The 26,408-nt window shown below is 32.5% G+C and overlaps 2 protein-coding genes across 2 annotated transcripts; both read left to right on the top strand.

The window, feature by feature from the left end:
• The first annotated feature begins 3,402 nt into the window (after window positions 1-3,402).
• LOC145069015 (putative leucine-rich repeat receptor-like serine/threonine-protein kinase At2g19230) lies at window positions 3,403-6,416 on the top strand. The gene is made up of 9 exons (XM_079015985.1): window positions 3,403-3,536; window positions 3,683-4,205; window positions 4,368-4,855; window positions 4,951-5,083; window positions 5,269-5,337; window positions 5,465-5,536; window positions 5,653-5,724; window positions 5,833-6,101; window positions 6,249-6,416. The coding sequence occupies exons 1-9, from the start codon at window positions 3,467-3,469 to the stop codon at window positions 6,413-6,415; spliced, it is 1,863 nt and encodes a 620-aa protein (XP_078872111.1). The 5' UTR covers window positions 3,403-3,466; the 3' UTR covers window position 6,416.
• A 10,906-nt stretch (window positions 6,417-17,322) lies between these two features.
• Window positions 17,323-21,765, top strand: LOC145067312 (putative LRR receptor-like serine/threonine-protein kinase At1g51820). The gene is made up of 9 exons (XM_079014481.1): window positions 17,323-17,392; window positions 17,513-18,035; window positions 18,365-18,846; window positions 18,941-19,073; window positions 19,235-19,303; window positions 20,320-20,391; window positions 20,863-20,934; window positions 21,058-21,284; window positions 21,380-21,765. Exons 1-9 carry the CDS (start codon window positions 17,323-17,325, stop codon window positions 21,487-21,489), a joined length of 1,758 nt encoding a protein of 585 aa, XP_078870607.1. The 3' UTR covers window positions 21,490-21,765.
• Window positions 21,766-26,408: the final 4,643 nt, after the last annotated feature.

Below are 26,408 nucleotides of genomic sequence, written 5' to 3'. Positions count from 1 at the left end.
ATTTATTTTAAATAACTTAATATTTATTTATCTTAAAATTAAAATAAACACTTAAATGATTTCAACACAATGATAAATAATATTAAATTAAAAGCCAACAGGAAACTACATCGAAAAGCATAATGATTAATAAAAACGAACAAACACTTTAAAGATTTTAACAATACTAATGCAAATCGATAGTAAACTTCTTAGCATTATACTTCCTTCGTTTTTATAGGAGGTATTATCAATTTCTTGAATAGCGTTACAATTCATGCTTTCCAAACATAACAAAATACAACATTTGTTAGATATAATAGACGCCTATTACGAGAACTCACCAATAAGTTGATTGGATTTGGATCCTATTTCAAATAATGCAAATTTTGTTTTTCAGTTTCCATTAATTAAAAAGAAAAATTACATAATATGTATTATAAACTAGATATTTCATTAATTATATAAATATATTAATAACTAACACACTTATAAACAATGCACAGTTTGGCCTATTATCCGTTTCTCTACGGCTGTGTTGGATCTTCTTTGTGTATGTTGATTGGCTTAGAGCCAATTTTGTTGCATGCTTCAACTCACCGCTATTATCAACCAATCAATGTTCTCTACCTATTGTTAGGGGTGGTCAAAAATATCCGCATCCGAACATTCGATCCGAAAAATCCGAAAATACCCGAAAAATCGGATATCCGAAAATTCGGATACCCGAAAATTCGGATATCCGGTTTTTCGGATTCGGATACGGATATTAAAAGGTGAAAATTTCGGATATCCGAAATCCGAAATATATAATATAAAAAATTATTAAAAATAGTTTTAATGCATTGGGTTTTTTCATTTGAAATTCAAAAAGACAAATTATTAACATTTTGGTATAAATGTTACCTTTTTATGTTGATTTTAGTAATTTGAGTTTGATTTCTCAAGATCTTTAGGTATCATGAGGTAACTTGCATTTAACCGGACCAAATGAAGTCTTATTATACCTAACAAATGTACGGAAACGTTCTTGTTCTTCGAGAGTTTATTTTCTTTATTTAAAACTAATGAAATTCGGATATCCGGTTTAATATCCGAATCCGTATCCGAAATTTCGGATATGGATTCGGATATCAATAATCAACTATCCGAATTTTCGGATATCCGGTTTTGAACACCCCTACCTGTTGTGCTCTTCACCATCTTCTTTTTTCTTCTATATCCAAATGTATGTATATAGAGATGCTTATAGATTTCAAGCGACTCCTTGGTTTACTCTCTTCTCAACTCTCTTTTCGCAATTACTACAATTTTGAGTTGGATGAATCATTTGTAAAATTGTGATTTATCTCTAACCATTTACACTATTTTTTACACAAAAAAGATATTCTAATTATATGCATTTCATCTTACTTAAATAGATTTACAATAATATCCTTATATTTATCAACTTTTTACAAATTTGACTCGCATCTTTTTTTTTCCTTACAAAACCATCTGTAAAATCGTCTTCAACACCCATCAAAACACAATATTTTCTCAATAACCAAAATCTTGCAATGGCGGAGCTAGTAGGGGGCAGCATCGATGCTGCGCCCCCTCCAACCCTTTTAACCTTTTACTAATAATATTATAAATAGTTCAATTCATAATTAATTTTAAGCCCACTTCAGTAAACTAAAACCTAAAGCCCCCTCAATCTATTTTACTTTTTGAAAGTCATTACCTCTTTTATTTAATTACGACTATTTGTTCTAGTTTAGAAGACGTTTAATTTAATATACAACACAATTCCATTCTCCATCTAATAATAGGTAAACTCTAAATCTTATAACATATTTAATTCTTGTAATTTATAATTAGTAATTTAATTATGATTGATAATTTGGTTTTTAAAATCATAGGGTATAATAAACACGGAAAGAAGATGTTCGATTCTTTTTCAAACGAAAACAAAATGTTCATAATAAATATCGATGAACCAATTTTTGTTGACAAATTTAGGACATGTAAAATTTGATTTTTGATTCGTTATCCCGAAGAACAATTTTCAATCTTAAACAATTTTAGTAACCAATAATTTGTTATTGTTTTATTACTATGTAAGCCCTTTTATTCTTAAATCCTGGCTCCGCACTTGAACCCATATATCTACCATCCAAACTTTTGATTTCATTTGTTTTTGATGTTGAAACAATTGTGTGGTTGTGTTTAGTCGACATCATATTGATGGGCTTTACCTTACCTCCAATCTGTTTTTATATATGATGTGTTGATAATAAAATGCTTTTATTTATCCATGCTTTTTAATATATATCATTATTTGCCGTTCAAAAAAAAAATCATGCTTTTCTGATTAGTATTCCTAATATCATTAATATGCTCCCAAGGTAACCTTTTTCAATATATAGTAAAGACCACTTCAAACAAGAGAAAAAAAAATATGAAAGAGCATTTACGAACATCAACAATAACAATTCATACTTTTTTAGATTAGAATTCAAAATGTGTCCAACTCCCAACCCACTTCAAACAAGAGAAAAAAAAAGATCGAACATTTATCAACATCAAGAATAAAAATACGGGCCTAACAATAAAGCCCACTTCAAAATAGAAAAAAAACAAAAAAAGAACCAACATGGATATACTAGAATTACTTTATTAAGGGCTTTGTATGTTGTAAAACGGAAGGCTTCCTTGGACCTCGACAAAACTCTACAATATATTAGAATTGATTACTTTACTCTTCCTTCATATCTCCAATCAGTTTTTCTATACAAAGTATAATGTTCAATTAATTTCTAAAAGTCGACACTTTAAATTTATCATCTGTGTGGGTTTCTTCTTCTTTTTTATTTTATTTTATTTAATTAATTTTTATTTTTAACATTAACTTGGCAGTAACCCTCAATAAGATTATAGTAGATTAAATAACTTTTTAAATCTTTTGAAAATAATTGTTTCAAATAATTTTTTTTTCATATATATTCAGTTCATCCTTTTTCATTTTTGTCAAAGAGTCGCCTGGCAAAAGCGTATTTTTCCGATAGTTGACTCATCAAAGTAAACGTTAACGATGCCACTAAAGTCAACATCATTGATTTACTAGAACTTACAGCCAATAAACAATTAGATTTTCATAGAGACAATATCTTTGAAAGAAATATCAGTATCATTAAGGAACAACCTCACTTGTCATTTAAGTTTAACAGCGAATACCACATACAAAACGACAATAATTAAGCAAATATGAGGTTCTCCTTTAATCAAGTTATTCAAAAATAGACATACGAATATTCTTTAATTGTTATAAACTATATAGTTTATTTGTTACTAGTTCTCATCTACGAGAATACCACACATGCATGCATAAAACCGATATAAAGGCCCTCCAAGTCCAAAATCTTCCTTGTTAAATTAAGTCAACAAATGAGTTCCGGTATATAAACCTCACAAATCAAGCTTCAAAATCTCATAAGTCATAATCATGGCTACACGTTTCATTTTGTTTTCGGTTCTTCTCCTATCTCAACTTGCACTTCCCGTTTCGGGTCAAGGTAATCCTCACCAGAATTTATTGTTTAACATTTGATTAATTCATTGATATATAATTAAAAAATCACACATGCACCACTTGAGGTTTGAAATCTGGCTTCATATTTACCTTTTAACACTGATCTGTTTTTTCTGAATGTGATTTTAGTGTTTTGGAGCGTAAATTGTGGGGAATCAGTGATCTACACCGATGGTAACCTAATGGTTTGGATGCCAGATGCAACTTTAATCTCAAATGGGTTTGCTCGAGTGGTTCAGTCAAGTAACTCGATATCTACCGTGTTAGACTCTCTTAGAGTTTTCACTACCCGAAAAAAAAACTGTTATTCTACCCCGGTTACAAAAGGCGAAAAAGTGCTAGTTCGGGCAAGTTTCAATTATGGAAACTATGACCGATTGTCAAGTCCTCCAACTTTTGATCTTCATTTTGATGGCAACTTTTGGACCACGGTTGAAACTTCAAATAGTGGGGTAAATGTGTACGAAGCGACTTATGTTACAAAAGGAGACACCGTTAGTGTGTGCGTGGCTCAAACAAAGTCCGGTCAATTCCCATTTATGTCGGCTCTTGAAGTTCGTAGTGTCAACTCAGATGTTTATAGCGAAGTTGATGTAGATCGGGCTTTGTTCTTGATTAACAGGTTTTCTTACGGTGCAAGTGGAATCATAAGGTACGATTTGCAGTAGTTAAGTTTTCAAATTAAAAAAGGTAAATTTAATCTTATATATACTACCAACATGAGAGCCATAAATCAAAATGTCCATAAAAACAATATATGTCATCTCCAATTGTGAAAACTTTTGACTTTAAACAACGTACGTTTATATTTCAGATTCCCACAAGATCCTTATGACCGAATATGGAGACCCGCCCTTGGTGGAACCAAGGCAAAGACAGTCACAAACGACGCAATTCTTATTGACCCCACCGGAGCCAATGACCCCCCATCGGGAATATTTGAAAACGCAATTACAGTAAACAGCACGTCCGATAGTTTGTATTTGGGCACAATTTCCCCTTTGAATACTCCCGTGTCTATGACAATGTACTTCTCAGAAGTTAGCAATCTCAACCTCACTGGTCAAATGAGGTCATTTAGGTTTTACGAGACGACATCTTCTTCAAGTAGTTCAATATCAGATCCAATTTCACCACCCTACAGGACCATGATTGTACGCTACCTTTATAATTACACAGTGGATTCCATCACAGACATTTCTTTAATTGCTACTACTAATTCTGACCTCCCACCTATCATAAACGCCATCGAGACGTTTAATATTAGTGAAGTTTTAACCGAAGGAACAGACAGCAATGATGGTCGGTAGTATTTCCGAAAATTTTCTTTTTGGATTTGTTAAGATAAAGTTTATTTATGATTATTTTTTATTTGATTCGTTTTAAACGAAAAACAGTTGCGGCTTTAGCTTTGTTACAAACCACATTTGATGTGTTGGGAGAATGGAGCGGCGACCCGTGTCTTCCAGCACCGTATTCGTGGGACTGGCTAAAGTGCAGTAATGAGACGCCACCTCGCATAACCTCGTTGTAAATGTTCTCAATTTTGACTGGTTTTGTATTACAATAATAAAAAAAAAAGATAATCACATACGCTTCTAAAAGGGTTTATTTGCGAGAGGGATACTATTTTCAGAGATATGCCTTGCTATGTTTGAGACGGATTTATTTCTGTCACATTTGACTGAATCAAATGAACATTTTAAATTTTATAGGTATCTTAATGGCTACGAGCTTTCGGGTGAACTTCCGGACATTAGTTCCATGGACGCGCTCGAGATAATGTGAGTCTAACAATCAGATTTTGTTAGCTTTTAACCAACATTTGAAACCCGACCTAATCTAACCTGTTATATTGATTTGACTTTAATTTAAGCATTTTTTAAAATATTTGTCTTCTCTGGTTTGCAGTGACTTGCACAATAATACATTGGATGGAGAAATTCCTAGATTTCTTGGCACCATGACTAATCTCCAACAACTGTAAGTATATTTTATTATTTATAATCGATTACTGTACTGATCGATAATTATATCTTTTATTATTATAAATCTAAGGAAATGACTTATAAGAAAATTATGTTAACTTTTATTTATAGGAATTTGGCAAATAATGAGTTTAGTGGACCCATACCCACTTCATTATCAGATAACACCAAATTGAAATTGACGTAAGTTGGATAATTCTTTTAATTAACTTATCATCTGTTAATTCTCTTATTTTACATGCATGCACTGTAAATAAACTTTCATCTTCAATTTTTCCGGATTATGAACAGTGTCACCGGAAATCCTTCAGTGTGTACATCTGGTAAGTCATGTTCGACTTCTCCGGGGACTGTCAATTCATCTCCGGGGACTGTGAGTTCATCTCCGGGGAGCACCTCCATATCTCGCAGCAAGAAGAAGAAGAAAAGCAGCTCGTTACCAGCAGTACTCGGCACTTCAATCCCGACATTCTTTCTCATCTGGATTGCTGTTGGTGTGTTCGTTATTTTGCGTAAGAAAAGAAAAGCAGTCAAAGACACTAATAAGACAGCTGCTACAGGTTAGCGTTGCTTATATATAGTATTAATAATATATATATTTGGCCACATCCCTCGTTCATCATTTCTTCATCCATATTTTTTACGATTTATGCTAGTAGTTTTGATTGTTAGTTAATCATAATAATTCGTTTTATGGCATGCTACAGCCGGTGGAGTAAATGAGAATTCCAATTGGATGCATAAAATCGGTGAAGAAATGATGAATGGAGTGCCACAAACTTTCGGATCATCACCTTCACCCTTACTTGATGATTCTGGTAAAAGTAGCGATGTGAACGGACAAACAGGAGCTCAAAATCACGATCAACCGTAGATCATAGTTTTTTTTTTTTTTTTTTTTTTTTTTTTTTTTTTTTTTTTTTGTAACTTTTATATATATATATATATATATATATATATATATATATATATATATATATATATATATAAAGAGAGAGAGAGAGAAAGAAAGACAAAGGGGGAGAGAGACGTGTGTTCAAATAGGAACATTTTTTAATTTTGAGAACAAATCTAAACCATTAGTTTTTTAATTTAAGATTAATTAAACAAATGATTTCATTATTAAAATTTAAATATATTATTGTTTAATAATCATATCAGTATATCAAACTTTTTTGTATCCCTTTCTCTCTCTAGATCTCTCTCTCTCTCATAGGTAAGTCTGGAGTCTGGACCAAGACCGTAATGGGAACCACCGTAATGTCGTCGAAACTGTCGTCTGACAACCTCTTCAATCCCAACGAATTTGCTTGTTCGCCGTGTAACGCCCGTGTGTCTGGGCTTGCCATTTTTAGCAATGTAATAGTCTAGGTTAACCTTTGTAACCAAAATTTGAAATAATAAGAATGTATTATTTTGTGAATTATGTGTTTATTTTATTAATTATTATAATTTGAGGAATTAAGAATAAAATAAGCGTCAAAATAAAGTGTGGGATATGCCCGGTATCTTTGCACAAAGATGTAGTGGTTGGGGCGAGGTTTCCGAAAATATTAAGAATGCTGAAATCCGAGTTATAACGAAGAAGTTATGACCTGTCGAAGTTTCGCGACAAAACCGATGTGGCACAACGTGATGTAAATAGTGAATTTACGAAGGAGTGATATTTAGCCTTAGTGATCAACACGAAAGACGTAGATAATATTGAACCGAGAGCGTGCATAAAAAGAACGCCTAAATCTGACTTCATATGAGTAAGTTATGATTTTTCGAAGTTTCAACTTAGCAGTAGACAGCCCAAAAGTTCGAATTAAGATCGAGCGAGTTTTAGCTGAAACTTTTTAAACGAGAATCGAAGATCTCGTTGATAGTAGTGCATTGGCGAAAAAAACAGACGAAAACGGACGTCAGACGAAGAAGTTATGAATTTCTAACGAAGTTTTTCTGTCCCGGCCTACTAAAAATAAATAATAAAAAAATAAACTCAAAATTAGCCGACGGAGTCTAAACGAAAGTTGTAGAACATAATCTCACCTACACGTGGATATAAAGAACGTTGAAAACGGAGCTTGTATGCGAAAGTTACAAATTTTTGAAGATCGTGGCACACATACCAAAGCTTATCCGAAGCGTACGCCCAGCATAAACAAAATTACGCCCAACGTACTTGGAAATTACGCCCAGCGTACTGAGTACGCACAACGTAATTAAAAATTACGCCCAACGTAATCCCAGAACCAACAACCTATAAATAGAACTCGAGATCAGCCATTTTCCTTGCGATTTTTCTTACTTTCTCTCTAAGTTTTGCATCGTTTTGTGTGCCAATCATATCCTGAAGCCCCGGTATCATTCCCGAGCCCCGAAGCAAGTTCCGAAGCCCCGAGGATCCCGAAAAGTGGGATTTCCGAGCCGAAGCTCTGCCCGCGAGGAGCCCGGTTTTTTGTGAAGATCTTCCAGATCTACGGAGAAACACTATTTCTACAAGCCGTAGTGCTACCCGATCATCTTTTGATCAAGTGAGTGTATAGTCCCTTTCAATACACGATATTATACAAGTAATCGTTGAATGTATTTAAGAATACGGGTTGTGTGAGGGTATTATTCAGAGCCGGCCCAATACCTGGGCGAGTTGGGCGGAGGCCCAGGGCATCAAACAGAAAAGGGGCATAAATTTAGTCCATCATCTCAATTTTGTAGGGATTTGGCCCAAATGAGTTAAGGGTGTCGCTTATTCGTTTCGTTTCGATCTCCTTTCGTTTCCATATGGTTCCGTTTTCCTAATCGTCGCCTAGAATGACGAAACGTTAAGATGTAGAAGGTCGAAGAGTCAATTGGTTTTATAATCACCGATTGGTCAAGAGGCTATTATTCAGATACTCAATTGATACCCTCTACAATCATAATTTCTATAACTCTCCTCTCTTCTCTCTCGGTTTCCTTAAACTCTCATCCATTATCTCTCGAATTATGTCAAGGACACACGAAGAACTTTTTTTGGATACCGTTTCTTCTTCCATTTTTTGCGACTGCCGATATCATGCCCCTAATATGCCTCTAATAGCCCGGTTTTCAATTTGTTGCTAAGTCTTTCTAGATGTTTCTTCCTTGTTATGTTTTTGGCTTTGGAATTTTACCAAAGGTGTTATGTGTTCCAGTTTTTAGTTGGTTTTTGGCTTTGGAATTTGTTGTGCGGTAATGTTTGCCTGGCTTACTTTTTACGGTGTTCATTAAATTTTTTCAATCTAGACGGTTCTGCCTTTGATGTTCTAGAGGTGTATATTAATTGTCAAACTGAAATCCTCTCAACTTTGGTTTCAAAGCTTATTGAAGAGCTTGGGTTAACAATTATGCCCTTGGAGTTGATGGCCCTTTGAGGTTGATTGTCTTTATTGTGTGCTGCGCCAATTTTAAAAATGTTTTGATGTTGCTGTTAAAATTCCCTGTTCTCAATTTGACAATGAATTTAAAAAATATTTGTTTCAATTTTGAGATTATATTACAAACGAATGAAGATTTTAGAGTTTTTTTGTTTTCTGATTTTGATATTATATTGACAATTAAGGTAATAACAATTGGGGTAGTGTGTTTGTCATATTTTAATGTATCAATTTTTTTCCTACATAATAGTTTAAAGTTTTACTAAGACATCGCTATAGTGAAGTTTGCATGTTTTAGTTATATGGATAAAATTTTGTTTGAATAAACACCAGTTGCATTTTTGTGTTATAAATTTATAAAGTTTATGGATTTAATATGAATTGGGGCATTATTTAGTTTTTTCGCCCAGGGTATTAAAAAATTATGGACCGGCCCTGGTATTATTATTACCTTCTAACACATAGACTTATATGACTCTCCTTGAAATTTCTTGTTGTGTGTTTACGTATTACTTGCTATTTGAATGGAGTATTGAAAGAGCATAGTTTTTCTTTTAAAAATTTTGTATAAAACATGTATATTTTTATCTACTAATATGTTGGGTAGAACATGGGTAGACAGTTGGTGTGCAATGAAATAAATTGATGAAAGGCCTCGTTGTTGGTGTTATTCTAATCATTCAGCAGAGTATGGATGACGACCACGGACTATTCTAGACAGTCCTGTGGAACACTAGCAGACTCATAACCTGTAGGTGTTGTGAACGATGTGTTCACCGGTGTACTCTATCCCCCACATGGTTGCCTTTAGGACACTTATTGTTGAGGAAGCCCCTCTGCCGTAATGTCCGTCCCGACGAAAATCCTAAATTAGGTTCCTTATAATAGATGTTGTTTTTAGGGACATAAAGTGAGGATAACGGGAATGGGTAATCGGGTTATTGTTGATTGTTGAAATTAAATATAATTATTTATTGTGGGTTGAAAACCCTATATGCTCACCAGGCCTCCAAGCCTGACCCACTCAGTTTATTTGTATTACAGGAAGTGGCGCAAGAGCTTAAGATGGATGAATCATCAAGTTGTTTTGTTTACAAGTCTGTATTTATTTGTTAAACGACTTGTAATGTTATCGTTTATGCTTTATGGTGTGTATCGGAACATGAAATCCCGACTTTTGATTATGAAATGAAATTATATTTCTTTATGAAATGTTTTGATAAAAATCTATTTTATCATGTTTTGTTTTTGGGGACAAATTCCGCATCTCTTTTAAAATCAAAAGGATTTACTTTGAAAATGTTTAAAAAGCATAAATGAAATCGGTCTTTTCTGGCTGAGATTTTGGGGATGTCACACGCCGCCTCCCTCTCCCTTCAACCGTTGGAAACCACATTCTCCGCCCCTCCTCTTCAATTCTTAAATTGTCACCGGATCTCATTTTACTGGCCATAAGATCGTGTTTTCAGATCTCGTTTCATCTGTTACAAGATCTCGTTTCCCAATTTAGAATTAGAGTCCTCCGACCTCCGACAATAGCTCACCGACAAAGACCTTTCATCTCCGACCTTCACTCTGAAATTGGTTCCAGATCCCGTTTCTTCGGCCACCTACCGTTGCAACATTAGAGGTAATAAACTATAGATTGTTTATACGATCAGAGACAAACAGAGGTAACTAGTAAGTAAATTGAATTAATTTTATAAAAAGATAACAGAAGGCTTCCTTGGAGATCAGACAACTCAAATCGAATAACAAAGCATCTACATATAGTGAAGACAACATGGAATGGAGGTGTGACCTAGGGTTTTACTCGACTGTTGGTATGTCGGAGGTGCAAAGGAAGTCAAGAAGTTGTACAAGACCATTGAGCTAAAGAAATTTGTGGAGTGTTTGAGTCAGCAGCTTCGTCATTTTCTGCTTACTCGAAATTGTATTGCTGCTGAAACATGGATTTGAGCACAAGGTTTCATCCGGGAGGAAAGATTAGTGTGAGGAGGAAGCCACCGGAGAGGAACAGGTCGCCGAATATTTGGATGAAACATCATTTTTTTTGATGCGTTAAGTTGAGATCTCATGTTGTTTGTTTCATCGGGAAATAGAATATGTAAAAACAAATTTGATTGAGAGTGTTAAGAGAGAGAGAGACAGAGAAGCAGATCTAGATCTAGACTCATATCCATTTGAACAAGTCGATGTAATTATTTCAAACGAGGTAAGAGCAACTCCAACCATAAATCACTAAATTGGTGATTTGTTAAGTGTTTGCATTCCAACCAATCACTAAAGTTGTGATTTTTAGAGGCCAAGTCGTTTGGTCTTCATATTTGGTGTGTGAAGTTATCCCAAACATTAAAATGATGTTTTTAAAGGTTGATTGGAACGAAAACACCACTTTATTGACCTTTATAATTGTGTTTTAGTGGTTGATAGGAATTGGTCTAAGTGGCTTCTCTTTCTCTCTCTAAAAATTCAACGATAGGCAGGGTCGGAGCTTCAACATTTTATGTGTGTGTGGGGGGGGGGGGGGGGGGAGGGGGGCGAAAATATAATATGTGTAAAAATCGGTGAGCAGGGGGGGCCACAACCAAAATTTTATATTTTTGGGCCTAATATATATAAAATTAAAAGTATAAGGACTAATTGTAATAAAAAAAATCAGGGGGGACACCGCCCTTAGCCCTAATAAAGATCCGCCCTTGACGATAGGTTCTCTTCTTTAATTGACTAAAAATTTTATAGCAGACATAAATTTATTAGTTTATTGGGAAGCTAGAATGTCGAGCATAATAAACGGTAAAACACTCAAACTTAAAGAATTTGTTGATTATAAGCATGTTTCTTCAAAATCATATTTCTTATCCCATCCTATCCATAATTTAGTATAACTTTTTCTGTTTATAAAATATATTAGACAAAACTTCAAAAATGGTCCATGTGGTTTTTAAAAATATCAAGTTTAATCCCTAAGTTCAAAAAACCTTACAAATGGTCCCTGTGGTTTCAAAATTTTTAACAAATGGTCATTTTCGCTAACTCCGTTAACTTTTGGCCGTTAAGTAACGGACATTCCGTCAATTCACAAAAGAGGGACCATTTATGAAGTTTTTTGTTATTTAAAAAAATAAAAAGTATATATATATATATATATATATATATATATATATATATATATATATAATTATTTAAATAAAGGGTCTCTCTCTCTCTCTCTATCTCATCGAACTGAAGAACATATATCACTCTCTTCTGCAACCTCTATCGGACCAACATAGACATACACATACATTGATGATTCACTCTCCCTCCCTTTCATATACACACATTAATGATTCATTCTATCTAGTTCAATCGATGGATTAGGATCTAGCTCCACCTCTAAAGTCGTCGCTATCACAGCCAGATTTGGCTTTCCATTAAGAACCTGTTATGTGAAAGAAATACCCAACTCCCATTTATATGAAAGAAAAGTATCGACATCTTAATTACATCAAGAAAATATATAACAGAAGAAGAAATTAAAGCATGTATCCCCTTTTTATCCCCCTAATTGAATCACATACAGCCACCCCCAAATCAATACAAGAAACATATAGCAGGCGGTTGCAATTCAAACGGTGGTCAATTCACAATGTCTACAAATTCAAGCTTCGAAGGAAACAAGTTATGCGATTACACTTGCTAGAAATCAAACGAACTCTTTCCACAATCCCAAAATAGGAAATCCAGGTAAAGCAAAGGTGCGATTGCAGGTATAGAAATCGGAATCATAATGGAACATTATTCATTCTTCTACTCATGTTCTTGATCGTTTTTCGCGTAACAACCAGACAAGAAGTCGATCAAGAAAAAGAAGATAAAACCGATAACAACAAAGAAGAACACGAATCGAGACTTGTCATTCTTTTCTAGATTTCGAACGAAAACAACAAAGATCTTTCCCTCAATGATCTTTTGAAATCAACTAACAGTTTCGATCTAGAAAACATAATTAATTATGGACGATTTGGTCTCGTCTTCAAAGCCACCCTCGCAGACGGTCGGAAAGTACCTATTAAATGGTTGCCCGATAACGTTGGTCAAGTCGATCGCGAATTCCAAGCAGAAATGGAAACCCTTTTGCTTCTATGAAAGAACTGAGAGATGTTAAGAGAGGGTCGACAACAGACTGTAACTGGTAGTTTGAATTCGAGATTGATGGTTTAAGCGATTCGACGCCTGAAAGAAGAGAACAGAGGTCATCGAAAGCCATTATGAAGTCCTGATAATGGACCTTGCATACTTCTTCGATCTTAACCTCTTTGGATATGCAAAATGACAGAGGTGGTGGAGTCAGGTTGCGGGCTTACCCGAGGTGAAGGTTTTGATGATGAAAGGGGGTAAGTCTTCTTCGATTGATATGATGGAAGATGAGTTCATCGATGAATTGAAGATCCAGTTTAAGATAGGTGTGTGTGAGAGCGAGAGAGAGATGACCCTTTGTTAAATAATTATATATTTTTATTTTTTTTAAATAATAAAAAACTTCATAAATGGTCCCTCTTTTGTGAATTGATGGAAATGCCCTTTACTTAACGACCAAAAGTTAACGGAGTTAGCAAAAAGGACAATTTGTTAAAAGTTTTGAAACGATAGGGACCATCTGTGAGGTTTTTTGAACTTAGGGATTAAACTTGATATTTTTGAAAACCATAGGGACCATTTTTGAAGTTTTGTCAATATATTATGAATATCTTTTTCCCAACATATTCTGATAATATAGATATAATCTTGGTGCTTGGACTGGTGCCTTATGATTCTGTAGTTTTAGCTTGGACCTTATAACTATTTTATTCTCGTCACATTTGTACAACTTCCAGCTATGCGCTGAATTTAATATATATATATATATATATATATATATATATATATATATATATATATATATATATATATATATATATATATTGTCGTTTCAAAAAAAAATTTTGGTGGTATTTTCAATGGAGTTACGTGTTGCTATCATAGCTATAAAATAGGTTATCATTGTTTTCTTTTACGGATGAGCATATGGACCGGGGAACCGGCCGGAACCGGCATCGAACCGGAACCCGATAGAATCGGTCGGGCCGGGACTGGGATGTTATTTTTGTGGATTTTTAGAACCGGTAGAAACCGGAACCGATATAACCGGAACCGGTAGAACCGGCAAAAACTGGAACCATATGATGCTATTTTTCGAGGACCGGTTCCAACATCTGAAGATACAACAAGAACCGGTAGAACCGCCGGGCCGGTTCGGTTCTTGATTTTGGCCGAAGCCGATTCCCGGTTCCGGTCCGGTTCCGGCCAGTTCGGTCTTTTTGTTCATCCCTATTTTCTTTTCTTGAAAATCAATTTTTCCATGTTACTTTTAAAAATCTGTCCTATCGTTTCTTTTTGCTAGCATCTATAAATTACATCATGTTACTTTTAAAAATTTGTCTTATCGTTTCTTTTTGCCATTGACTAATATTATAAAAGTCCTAAATTTTTAACGTGTAATTGGAAAAAACCATAATATTTTTTTTATTATTGCTCTGGTCATAATTTTCTTGCAGAATTATCACTCTAGCCCACTTAACAAGTTTCATGGTTAACTTGGTTTTTTTTTTTTTTTTTTTTTTTTTTTTTTTTTTTTTTTTTTTTTTGCAAAATAAGTCCTAAAAAGTTCAAATTTGGTCCTTGAGGTTTGCAAAAAATTTCACCACATGGTTTGTTAAGTTTATTTTTCGTTTTTTGTAAACTTTATTATTTTCGGTTTTTTTTATAAATATATACATTTTTTATTTCTTTTTTATATACTTTATTTATTTTCATTTTTTAACTTTATTTTTCAACAATTTGTTTGTTTGTTTGTTTGTTTTACCTTTTTTTTTTTTTTTTTTTTTTCTATTTTAGTTATTTATGGTTTTTATAATGTTTTTATTTATTTTGATTCAAGTAAATGAACTTGAATTTAATTTAAATTACTATAACAAGTTTTTTTAATAGAGATCGACTATTATTATATTTTTAGTTCTTTATTTTAGTCTATTATCAAATTGAAAAATATTATCTTGAATTTAAACTATTGATATCACATATAGAAATATGATTTAATTTGCAAGTTATACAGCACATTGAAACACTAATTCTCAATAAACAAGCTAATTTTTTTTTTTAATTTTCATTTTGTCGTAACATAAATATAAGAACAGTAAAGAAAAAAAAGAATAAAAAGAAAATAAGTTGGACCGAAATTACAAATATAAACATAACTATTTTATTTACTTGAAAAAAATAAAAAAAATTACAAAAACAATAAATTATCAAAATTGTAATATACTCTAGTATATTAATACATTTTATATTTCAAAAAAGGTTAATAAAAAAGTTAAAAATCCAAAACAAAAAAAATAATTGGAAAACAAATAAGAAAAAAATTAAATGAAAAGATGAAAAAAATTAAAAATATAATATGAAAAGAAAAAAGAAAAAAAGAAAAAAAAAACTCTAATATACTCTATATATACACTAAAAAAATAGAAAACAAAAGGTAAAAAAATCAAATTATTGAAATGTTAAAAAAATGAAAATAAATAAAGTATATATAAAAAAAGAAAATAAAAAATGTATATATATTTATAAAAAATCCCGAAAATAAATAAAGTATACATAAACGAAAAATAAAGTTAGAAAATCATATGATGTCATTTTTTGCAAACATTAGGGACCAAATTTAAACATTTTAGGACTGATTTTGCAAAAAAGTTAACAAAGTTAACCATGAAATTTGTTAAATGGGCTAGTGTGATAATTCTGCGAGAAAGTTGTAGACAGAACAATAATAAAAAAAATCAAGGCCTTTCCAATTACACGTTAAAAATTTAGGGCTTTTATAATATTAGTGCAATGTAGCATCTATAAATCACATTAATAATATGATATTACTTTTTCATTCTTTGCGTTTGACATATATTATATGGTTGATATGTAATATTTAATATATAATAATAGTTATTTAGAATTGTTAATTAAAAATTATTATTAGGATTTGATTTTGAAAGTCCCACTCTCGGTTAATCTTTTGAAGCGATGTGTCTCGGTCACTTCGACTAGTGTGGTTTATGTGACAGAAAAGAAGAAACAATGGATCATGAATTTTTGGTTGTGACTTTGCTAAATTGGTTTGGAGGTGGATTGTTTCATAGTCTCTACTTTTACTTTGATTCCAAATAATCTCCTTGACTTTAAATGATCTGCTCTTTAACAAGAAACAAGTTTTTTTAGATGCTCACTTGTTTACATAGTTTTTTTTAGGAACAGTCGTTTTTTTATAAGAAAATTAGAACTACTCTTTTGAAGATGACGAGTGATGCTCAGTTTATTGCTTTTAACTGGATCAATATTAAATCCAAGTACAAACTTCTAGATTGGTCATTATGGTCTTGTTCTTTATTAAATTGTTTCTTGTTTTTTGCTTGATCTAACGTTTTAGTAGCTTTTGTTGGTTATAATATTCCTCTATTAAAAAAAAAGTTAAGCTTCTCCTCTAACCAACTTGTTGAAAAAAAAAGTAGATAGAGGGGTATTCATATATTGTTATATAAGCGGGAGGTCTTACAAGGTACCCACTATTTTACTTTTTTATTTGCCACTACTTATTAGATAACCAGTTATAATATTAAATATTTTGGTCATCAAATATAATATTGTTGGAAATTTCGTCTAAGAAAGTCATTTTGCTATATATGTTGTCAAATAAATTCAGTTACACAATTTACAATTGATAATATTCAAACGTTTTGCTTGTGTTTCGTATCACACAAGGGCGATTCTCCCTTATACCTATATGTATTTATAGACACCACACCACTTTGTTAATTGGTTATATAATGGACACCTTATATACTTTTAGATGGACAATGCAAGCAACGCACAAGAGAACAATAACAGGTTTTTATAGATTTTGAATCTGTTTGACAAAAATAACTTATGGTGTTAGCTTAAAACTGACAGTTGAAAGTTGGGACTTACATATTTTATTTATATAAAAATATTAAACAAAAATAGTCGTAAATTAACATTAAGTTGTATATTTTAACTAAATTGATTTTTTTTTTCTAGTTTCTGGTTTTGGCTTAACATTTTTAGAGTGAATTAACATAAAACCACAATACAAAATATAATTTAAATTAGACAAATTAAACCAACAAAATGTCAGATAGTTTATCATTATTATTTAATTATTCACAAAAGTCATTCACGTTTTAGGCTCAAATTACTATTATTTTGGATTTGACAAAAAAAATAACCCTCCAAACGAAAGTCTTCCCGTAAAAGTCAACAAATGAGATCGACTATATAAAGCTTACAAATTAAGCTTCAAACACTCATAACAATGGCTCGCCATGTCATTTTGGTTTCAGTTCTGCTCTCGCCTCTACTAACATTTTTGGTTTCTGGTCAAGGTAGTAGCTTTTTCTTGATTTTGTCAATCCATGTTTGACATTTAATTTGTTCATTGATTGTGATCTGCCTTTATATGTTATTTTGATGTTAAATTTTACTATCGTTGGATATAATTTTAGTGTTTTGGAGCGTAAATTGTGGGGCATCAGATTTCTACGTTGATGGTAACGCAATATCTTGGATGCCGGACACAGCTCTAGTCTCAAATGGGGTTGCTCAAGTAGTTCAATCAAGTAACTCGATATCTACGGTGCTAGACACCCTCAGGGTTTTCACTAGTCGTAAAAAGAACTGTTATTCTAACCCGGTTACAAGAGGGGAAAAGTTGCTAGTTCGAGCAAGTTTTAATTATGGAAACTACGACCGATTATCAAGTCCTCCAACATTTGATCTCCACTTTGATGGCAACTTTTGGACCACTGTCAAGACTTCGATTAGTGGGCTAAATATGTATGAAGCCACTTATGTTGCAAAAGGAAACTCCATTAGCGTGTGTGTGGCTCAAACAAAGCCCGACCAATTCCCTTTTATGTCTGCTCTTGAAGTTCGTAGTGTCGACTCAAATGTTTATAAAGTAGTCGATGAGAGTCGAGCGTTGTTCTTGCTTAGCAGGTTTTCTTATGGTGCAAGTGGAATTTTAAGGTACGCTTTCCATAACTTTCTCAAAACTTCTCATACTAAAAGAAAAGGTACCTATGTGTTCCAAACATGAGAGAGTCATTTCACAATATATTCATAATCGGATTTACACATTCTTAAAGCCAATGCAAAGAAAAGTTTGATGCATTAAACACAGCCATAAAGATATATCAAACTGGCACACAATAAATTTGGAGTTGAATGTGCATGATACAGTAAAATCCACGTTGAACTTTATAGAGTTGAAGATACTTTAGAAATTAAATGGCATATGGAAAGTAGAATGTTGATGTGACTTTTGATTTGGAACAATGCAATGTAATTAATTTTAGATTCCCCCAAGATCGTTATGACCGAATATGGATACCTGCCCTAGCTGGAACCAAGAAGCTCACAAACAATGCAATTTTTATAGACCCAACAGGAACCAATAATCCCCCATCGGGAATATTTGAAAATGCAATCACAGTAGATAGCACAGCCGATATATTGCTTTTGGGCACAGTTTCCCCATCAAAAACTCCAGTCTATATAACAACTTACTTCTCAGAAGTTACAAACCTCGACATTACCGGTGAAAAGAGGTCATTTCAATTTTACGAGACAACGGCCTTAAAAAGTGTTTCAATGTCGGATCCAGTTTTACCACCTTATGGGAGCATGACTGTACGCTACCTTTATAATTATACGGTCTATTCCATCACCAACATTTCTCTAATGTCTACTATGAGTTCTGATCTCCCCCCTCTCATAAACGCTATTGAGGCTTTCAATGTTAGTGAAGTTTTAACCGATGGGACCCATAGCAATGATGGTCGGTAGTATTTTTCACATGTTTTTTTTCCATTAGTTAAGATATAATGTATTGTTTTTATATTTTGTTGTTTGCTTTTTTAAATGAAAAACAGTCGGGGGTTTAGCTTTGTTACAAAAAGCATTCAACGTGCTGGGAGAATGGAAAGGTGACCCGTGCCTTCCCGCACCGTATTCATGGGATTGGCTCAATTGCAGTAACAGCACGCCACCTCGCGTAACGTCATTGTAAATCATCTCTCAGTTTTGCGGTATTTTATTACAAAATGCGAGAGAAATATTAAAGATTGAGTTGATAATCCACTCATATTCAATATTGGTGACTATTTATATTTCCATCACGAAAAGGAAGCTTGATTGAATTTATTAAAAAGTTTTAAATTTTGCAGGTTCCTTGATGGCTTCGAGCTTTCGGGTTCCCTTCCGGACCTTAGATACATGGATGCTCTCGAGATAATGTGAGTCTAACAAGTAACAATCAAATTTTGTTCGTTTAATAAAAGATCGTTCTCAACCTATTAGACTGGTTCAGATTTAGTCAGAAATTCACTCTTTAAAAAATCGTTTATATATCTTATCCCTGGAAAAATTAAGTTTAAATGATTAACACAAAAGAGTTAGAAACTTTGAGAACGGAATATCACATTTGAATAATCATATTCTGTAACACCTTTTTTTTAAGACATTTCAAGATTGATAATTTTTTATTCTTTAAGTTAAATATTAATGTAGATATATTTTAAGACAAAACAAATTTATGTACAATGTAAAATTTACAACTGGATGGAAGACTATTGTCATTCAAGTGTAAGAGTTGTAAGATAATTTTTTTTTGTCTTAAAATGTATGGATATTTTTTCACAGGTGGATGATAAAGTTATTAATATTGATATACATATTTGGTTAATTTTTTGAGTAAATTACACGAATGGTCCCTATGGTTTGGGGTAATTTGCGCATTTAGTTTCTAACTTATTTTTTAACTCAGAAAGTCCCTATTATTCGTTTTTGTTACGTGTTTGGTGTCTGTCTTATCTAAAAAGACTATTATTTAAATAAAGGAAAATAGTGAATAGATAAAGTAAGAAGAAAGGGATGAGATTGAGGGTGTGTTTATTTAAATAAATTTTAAAAAATCAAGAGCAGAATAGTTTTTTAGGTAATATTTGGACCAAGCGCGTAACAAAAATAAATAGTAGGGACCTTACGAGTTAAAAAATAAGTTAGAGATCAAACATGCAAATTACCTTAAACCATAGGGACCATTCATGTAATTTACTCTAATTTTTTTAGAAAAAACAAGTTTAAAAAATTATTTTAAAAAATCAATTATCTATAAATTACCTGTTTTCATAATTTATAATTTTTTAATGGCGTTCATTTGAACAATTACTCAACAATACACATTAAGGAAATCTATAATAAGATGCAAATTTTACTATATCTTATTTTAATTTGTTTCTTTTGGTTGTAGTGATTTGCACAATAATAGCTTGACTGGAACAATTCCTGAATTTCTTGGCACCATGCCTAATCTCCAACAATTGTAAGTATTGTTTTTAAACTAAAAGCTGGTTCAAAATATATTTCTTGCAATTTGCTCAATATGATTTTTTTTTTTAAATCCATATATTTCTTTGATTTGGTCTATAACAAGAATTGATTTCCAACCGAATCAAATATTAATGGCTCATGATCAGCTGAACAAAAGTCTATAAATTTTTATATTTGATCAAGTTTGTTTTTTTTCTTTTTTAACAAGTCCTAATCTAATCATAAATTATACAAATATTTCAAACAATACTTAAACCATCAACCTTTCAAGAAAATCCAGAGATATACTTTTTCCAACTTAAGATATCGCTAAGCTTTAAATCTTTATATTAGAGTCTTTTGGTAAAAATAAATAATAATAATAATAATAATAATAATAATAATAATAATAATAATAATAATAATAATAAATCGCCCTACCCTATCCGATTTTGATGTTATGATGTATGACTCTTATTTGTAGGAATTTGGCAGATAATCAGTTTAGTGGACCCATACCCACTTCATTATCGAATAACAACAAATTGAAGTTGACGTAAGTTGGCTCTATGTACTTTTCATATTAATTATTTGCTTATAGCTTTTACGAGACATTCCAATAACAACGTTTTATGTAATATAATTAGTTTTTCATATTGTTTTGGTCAATTATGAATAGTGTTACCGGAAATCCTTCTGTGTGTGCATCTGGTGAGTCATGCTCGAGTTCTCCGGGGAGCACCACCAACGTATCTGGCAGCAAGAAAAAGAAAAGCAGCAAGCTTCCGGTAATACTCGGCATCACAATCCCGACGTTCTTTCTCATCTGGGTTGCCGTTGGTATTGTTATCATTATTCAGAAGAAAAACAAGCCAGCAGCCAATGCCAATCTGCCATCTACTACAGGTTAATTAGGTCTTGCTTATAGTATACATCTGGCTACACGTGTCTCGTTGCTAAATTTGAATGATAATCATAATAATTTGTTGTTGGATGTACAGTCAGTGGAACAAATGAGAATTCCGGTGGTGGAGCAAACGGGGATTCCACCGGAGTGCATAATACCGGTGAAGAAATAATAAATGAGAACAATATTGTAGTAGTGCAATAGACTTTCGGATCACCTTCACGGCTTCACCATTACTTGATAATTCTGGTCAAACTACTCGATATGGACAAATTAACATGAGTACTAAACCACGATGAACCGTAGATCTTAATGTAACCTTTTTTTTTCATTCTTTGTAAAATGTGACAAAAGCATTATTCTGTTTGTTTTGGTGGTGAGAAACTTAGGGTATATTTTATTGTTGGATAATAAGTTCATCGGTGTTTGAGCGATTGTTTCAATGGTTATATGAGAAAGATGAGCCATTCATTCTTTTTACCTTGATGAGATGGCCTGAAGTTATATCAAAAGTAACTAAGTAAGATACTCGAACAAAAATAGAAATATATTACATAGAAAAGAAAGAAAAAAAAAAGGATTAATATAATAGAGGTGAAATGGGGATTGGGGAAGGAGGGAAAAAAAGGGAATTAAATGGGCTAATTAATAACACAATTTATGGGCTACAAGTATAAATATAAATGGGCTAACTAATAACATACAACATATGGGCTGCAGTAAGAATAAGAATTAAGAATACACTATTCCCTCCGTTTCAAAATTATTATCCGCACACAAAAAATACATAGATTAAGGAAACATTAATTACCACTAACTTTATACAATAAAATGACAGTTTTGTCGTTACTTTGCATTAAATGTTTAGTTGGTTAAGTAATATTGAGGGGGTATTTTGGTAAAAATATTATTTATTTTTATAAGTGAATTATTATTTTGAGACAAACCAAAAAGGAAATATGGACTATAATTTTAAGACGGAGGAAGTAATAAATAAGAGGCATCTAAGTGTCTAACAGGTTACATCTTCATTTCTACCTTGCCTTTTTGCATCTATTTTTAACCCAAGGATATGACAATACCCGAATGTCTTCAATAATCTTAGGAGGCGACCAAACATTTCCATGTTCCGAGAGTTCCAATAAGTTAGATTAACGTCTCGAGCTTCTTTTGCTTTTCGATGTTGAAGTCGAAAGAAACAAATCTCAAAAACATGTGGAAAGTGTTTAAACCTACGTACTCACCCATTGGTAAATCAGCTACAAACCTTTTTTTTGTACGGAAAATTTTTGATCAACAACTAGCAAACTAGAGAAGAAATGGAAATAGTCATCAATAGCTTTTGTAACCATCCACTTCAATTAATTTGTCGAGGCGTGGGTTTCTTTCCCAAAATGATCCCCTTCAATTCACTTTTATATTAGCACTTCTATTCAATAACTAAAAGTAATTAAAGATTGAGTCACATTTCTATAAAAAATGATATTTTTTCTTGGTTTTGTAGCAAAAAAATCCATGAATCTGAAAACTCCAAATAACCCATAGAGTAGTAATAACAACCACATCCAAACACTTTCTTTTAAGGCGTGTTTGGCACGAAGCTTTTGGAAGCGTTTGGAAGCTTCTAGCTTTTAGCTTTTGACAAAACGCTCTAGTTTAAACAAAAAGTTTCGTTTGGCAGTACGAGCGTTTAGCTTTTAGTTTTAACAAAACGCTCCGATTCTAAAAGCTACTTCATGTAGCTTTTAACAAAACGCTCCGGAGCTTTTGAAATCAATTTCCATAATTACCCTTAAAATATATATTTATATATTTTTTTATTTTTAATCAATTGTCCTTTTATGTAATTTTATATATTTCAAAAGTTTCCAGCTACTTTTGCCAAACATTCATATAACAAATAAAAGCTACAGCTTCCCGCTACCAGCTACCAGTTACCCGCTACCAGCTAACCGCTACCCGCTTCCAGCTAACAGCTACTTTTGCCAAACACGCCCTTAGCCTCTTCAAGTCATGTCCATCAAACTGATCGATTCTCTAACCGTGACAATGCTAAGCATATCATGATATCAATGTTCACCAATATCCAGTTTGTTGCCAAACGGAGGATGCTACACAACAATCGATAAATAAGTGTTCATTACTCTTTATATGGAAATTACTTATAGGACATGAAGTCGAATTTAAGTCAATTTCTCTATTATATGAGTTTACTATGGTCGCTACTCTATCAAATACAAGACGTTAAACCAAAATATTATTTTTAATAGGCACCAATCTATTTCATCTAGTAGCATTCTCTCTCGTAACCTGAGTATCATTGTCTATAAACTTTCCAACCGACTTAACCCATAATTCGCCTTTTGTTTCAAGATGCCACTTCCATCTATATTTTCATTTAAAACAACAAAATCTAATAAGTCACGATCAATTATGTTTCCTCCATTCCCCTTCATGGTTATCAATGCCAACTCAAACCCAATATGCATTGGCCACATCTACCATACATTTTTTTTGTCGGTTTCCAATGCAAATAATGTTGGACATTTAGAAGGCTTTTTCTTTTGTTTAGACTTCAAAGGATTTAGTGAAGATTGAGGGTTGGTTCAAGCCTATACATGACATGATGTTCGTGAAATGGTGTGATTTTGTCGCACTTTGTACGCTATTGAGGAACTTATATTTGTGGCTAGTGCAGATTGGACCAGCATGATCAGCGTTGACCACACACTGACTCTGTGGATAAACGCATACTTCCAAAAAAAGTGTCGCTTAAATAGAAATCAGCCTCATGTATGATGACGAGTTGTTTAAGTGTGTCGTCGTCATTGACCCATTCTTTTTATACTTCCAAAAAAAGTGTTGCTTAAATAGAAACCAGCCGCATGTATGACATATGGTGAGTTGTATAAGTGTGTCGTCGTCATTGACCCATTCTTTTTGGAGTCTCCATGGGTTTCTACAAATATAAATATGGATCTCTTACAGCCGTATTTCTCACCCTAAAATTCAAGATATGTATTATTTTCTCTCTGCAAACATCAAGCGTCATTTTTTCCGTTTCTAGGGTATTCAGTTTGTATTTATCGGTTCTTCCATAGTTTATGGAAAGAACAATAATATGCATTAAATAATAAGGTTTTACTCTTAAACTTATAGCCTTAGAGCCACGTAAAAACATTTATGGACAAGAGTCATTTTGTGACGTTTACTCTATATCGTATTTTAATTTGTTCGGCAATGTGACAACCTTCATCTACCTAACTTTATTACAGTTGATTCGATATTAGTTCACAATACTAATCGTGAGATTATTTATTATTTTGTCTGAAATACAACAAATAATCTATGAAAGTTGTTGCAAAAGACTTCACCAAACCAAAGATCTTCCAAAATTTTGATAAACGACCATTGCCCACTTTTTCTTTGGATATTACAAAAGTTCATTGCAAGATATAATAATAGTACTTCTACATACCTTTGTTTTTATTTGAATAAAAATTGTCCCAAATCACCTTCATATTCAAATAAAGACCTTATTACGAAATCCATAAGAGAATCTGATTGAGAAAGATATATCCACCTATATTCATCAACTAATGAATGATTGAAAGCAAAAAGGCATCCAAGTTAAGCTACTTGCCCTTTTTATTTTCCTAAACTTTTTCCATTTTAACTTACATTTTATTTTTTTCCCCATAAAAATCGATATCTTAGAGAAGTTTTTCTTTCTATGACAAGGTAAAGATCACCAAAGTTGTTAAATACGAGGAGGATTTGTCAAGTTTGGTAATCCTCCATAGAGAAACCAAACTACTCAAATTTAGTAGAACATGTATTTATGTAAGTAAATTGTCCAACAAATATAAAATGTTTTATTATGTTTGGGGTAATTAGGATATTTTGAAGATGAAATGGTTTGTAAGGGTTTGGTATGGGATAGTCTCCTGATCGTATGTATGTATGATAGGCATCGAGGATCCATTACTAATTAAAACTAAATGGATCTAGAAAAGACGTGTATTTTAAATAGTAGCAAGGATACCTACATCCGAGTGTAGGTGTGAAGTTTTCTCAGTATCCATTTACCATCTGTTGTCACTTGAATCTTGCAAGGCCAACATGATTAATATTATGGCAGAGCAATAGCTCCATTTGGTGTGAAGTGCTAACCATGTCTAAGGCATGGAAGGGACCACAAAGTGGGCTTAAGGGTTGAATCTAGACCTACTATTTCAGATTCAGCAGGCCTTATCCAAACTAGCTTAAAGATGTCGACAATGGGAAATATAGAGCAGCCCCTAGGTGCTATTGAAAAACAGTCCATTGTAGGGAAGCCAAACCAGTCCATATCTTTAGAGCCCAAGTCAAGTTGTTGCTTGAAGACTAGCTGGGCTAGCACTGATGGTGTTGATCTTTTGTTGGCGGAAGTTGCCTTAGTGAGGCCGCCGATCACTCCATTGACCAATATCATGATTTGACAGTGGTTATGTGAGTTCACTTATGTTAAACTAGACGAATACACGTGTGTTGCACATGATACAACAATATATTTGAAATCTCTATAAATATATGTTTTTTAAATATGTCAATGACGTTATCTTCTATATAATAAATCTTAAAATAAGTTGGTATAAACATTGTTTGTTTTGAATTATATGATAATGTAGACATCTTTAGAACTCTATAATCATAATTATCTCAATGGCATTTACTTACAGGTTACTCATGAATAAAATTAAATATAATATATGGTTTAATGATATTTATAGTTGTTGTTATGAATTAATTTTAAAAGGTTTATTTGCTTGAGATTTTAATTTTATCATTGTAATTATTTAAAACATCAAACATTGTTGTTGATTTTAAAGTTAACAATATAATTTTTGTATATAATGTTACTTTTAACTATTGTTGTTGTAAGTTATTCAAAATAACGTATTTGAAAACTCTTAATTATTTTAATTTGGTTTCAAAAATTTAACTTTTTAAAATTTATTTGATAAATATTGTTAGTTTCTTTTAGTGCAATTATTTAAAACAACAAAAATTGCTTTTGTTTTTGAAGATTACATTATTATTTTTTATATAATATTACTCACATACAACATATCTAAACTAAT

This window comes from Lactuca serriola, chromosome 8 (assembly GCF_051521515.1).
Source record: "Lactuca serriola cultivar US96UC23 chromosome 8, Lser_US96UC23_V15, whole genome shotgun sequence".
NCBI lineage: Eukaryota > Viridiplantae > Streptophyta > Magnoliopsida > Asterales > Asteraceae > Lactuca > Lactuca serriola.
This window is presented reverse-complemented; position numbering and strand designations above follow the sequence as displayed.

Coding starts and splice junctions, on each gene's coding strand:
- LOC145069015 (XM_079015985.1), top strand. CDS start 3,467: ATGGCTACACGTTTCATTTTGTTTTCGGTTCTTCTCCTATCTCAACTT. Junction 4,856..4,950: donor AGGAACAGACAGCAATGATG/GTCGGTAGTATT, acceptor AACGAAAAACAG/TTGCGGCTTTAGCTTTGTTA. Junction 5,338..5,464: donor ATGGACGCGCTCGAGATAAT/GTGAGTCTAACA, acceptor TCTGGTTTGCAG/TGACTTGCACAATAATACAT.
- LOC145067312 (XM_079014481.1), top strand. CDS start 17,323: ATGGCTCGCCATGTCATTTTGGTTTCAGTTCTGCTCTCGCCTCTACTA. Junction 18,036..18,364: donor GGTGCAAGTGGAATTTTAAG/GTACGCTTTCCA, acceptor AATTAATTTTAG/ATTCCCCCAAGATCGTTATG. Junction 18,847..18,940: donor TGGGACCCATAGCAATGATG/GTCGGTAGTATT, acceptor AATGAAAAACAG/TCGGGGGTTTAGCTTTGTTA.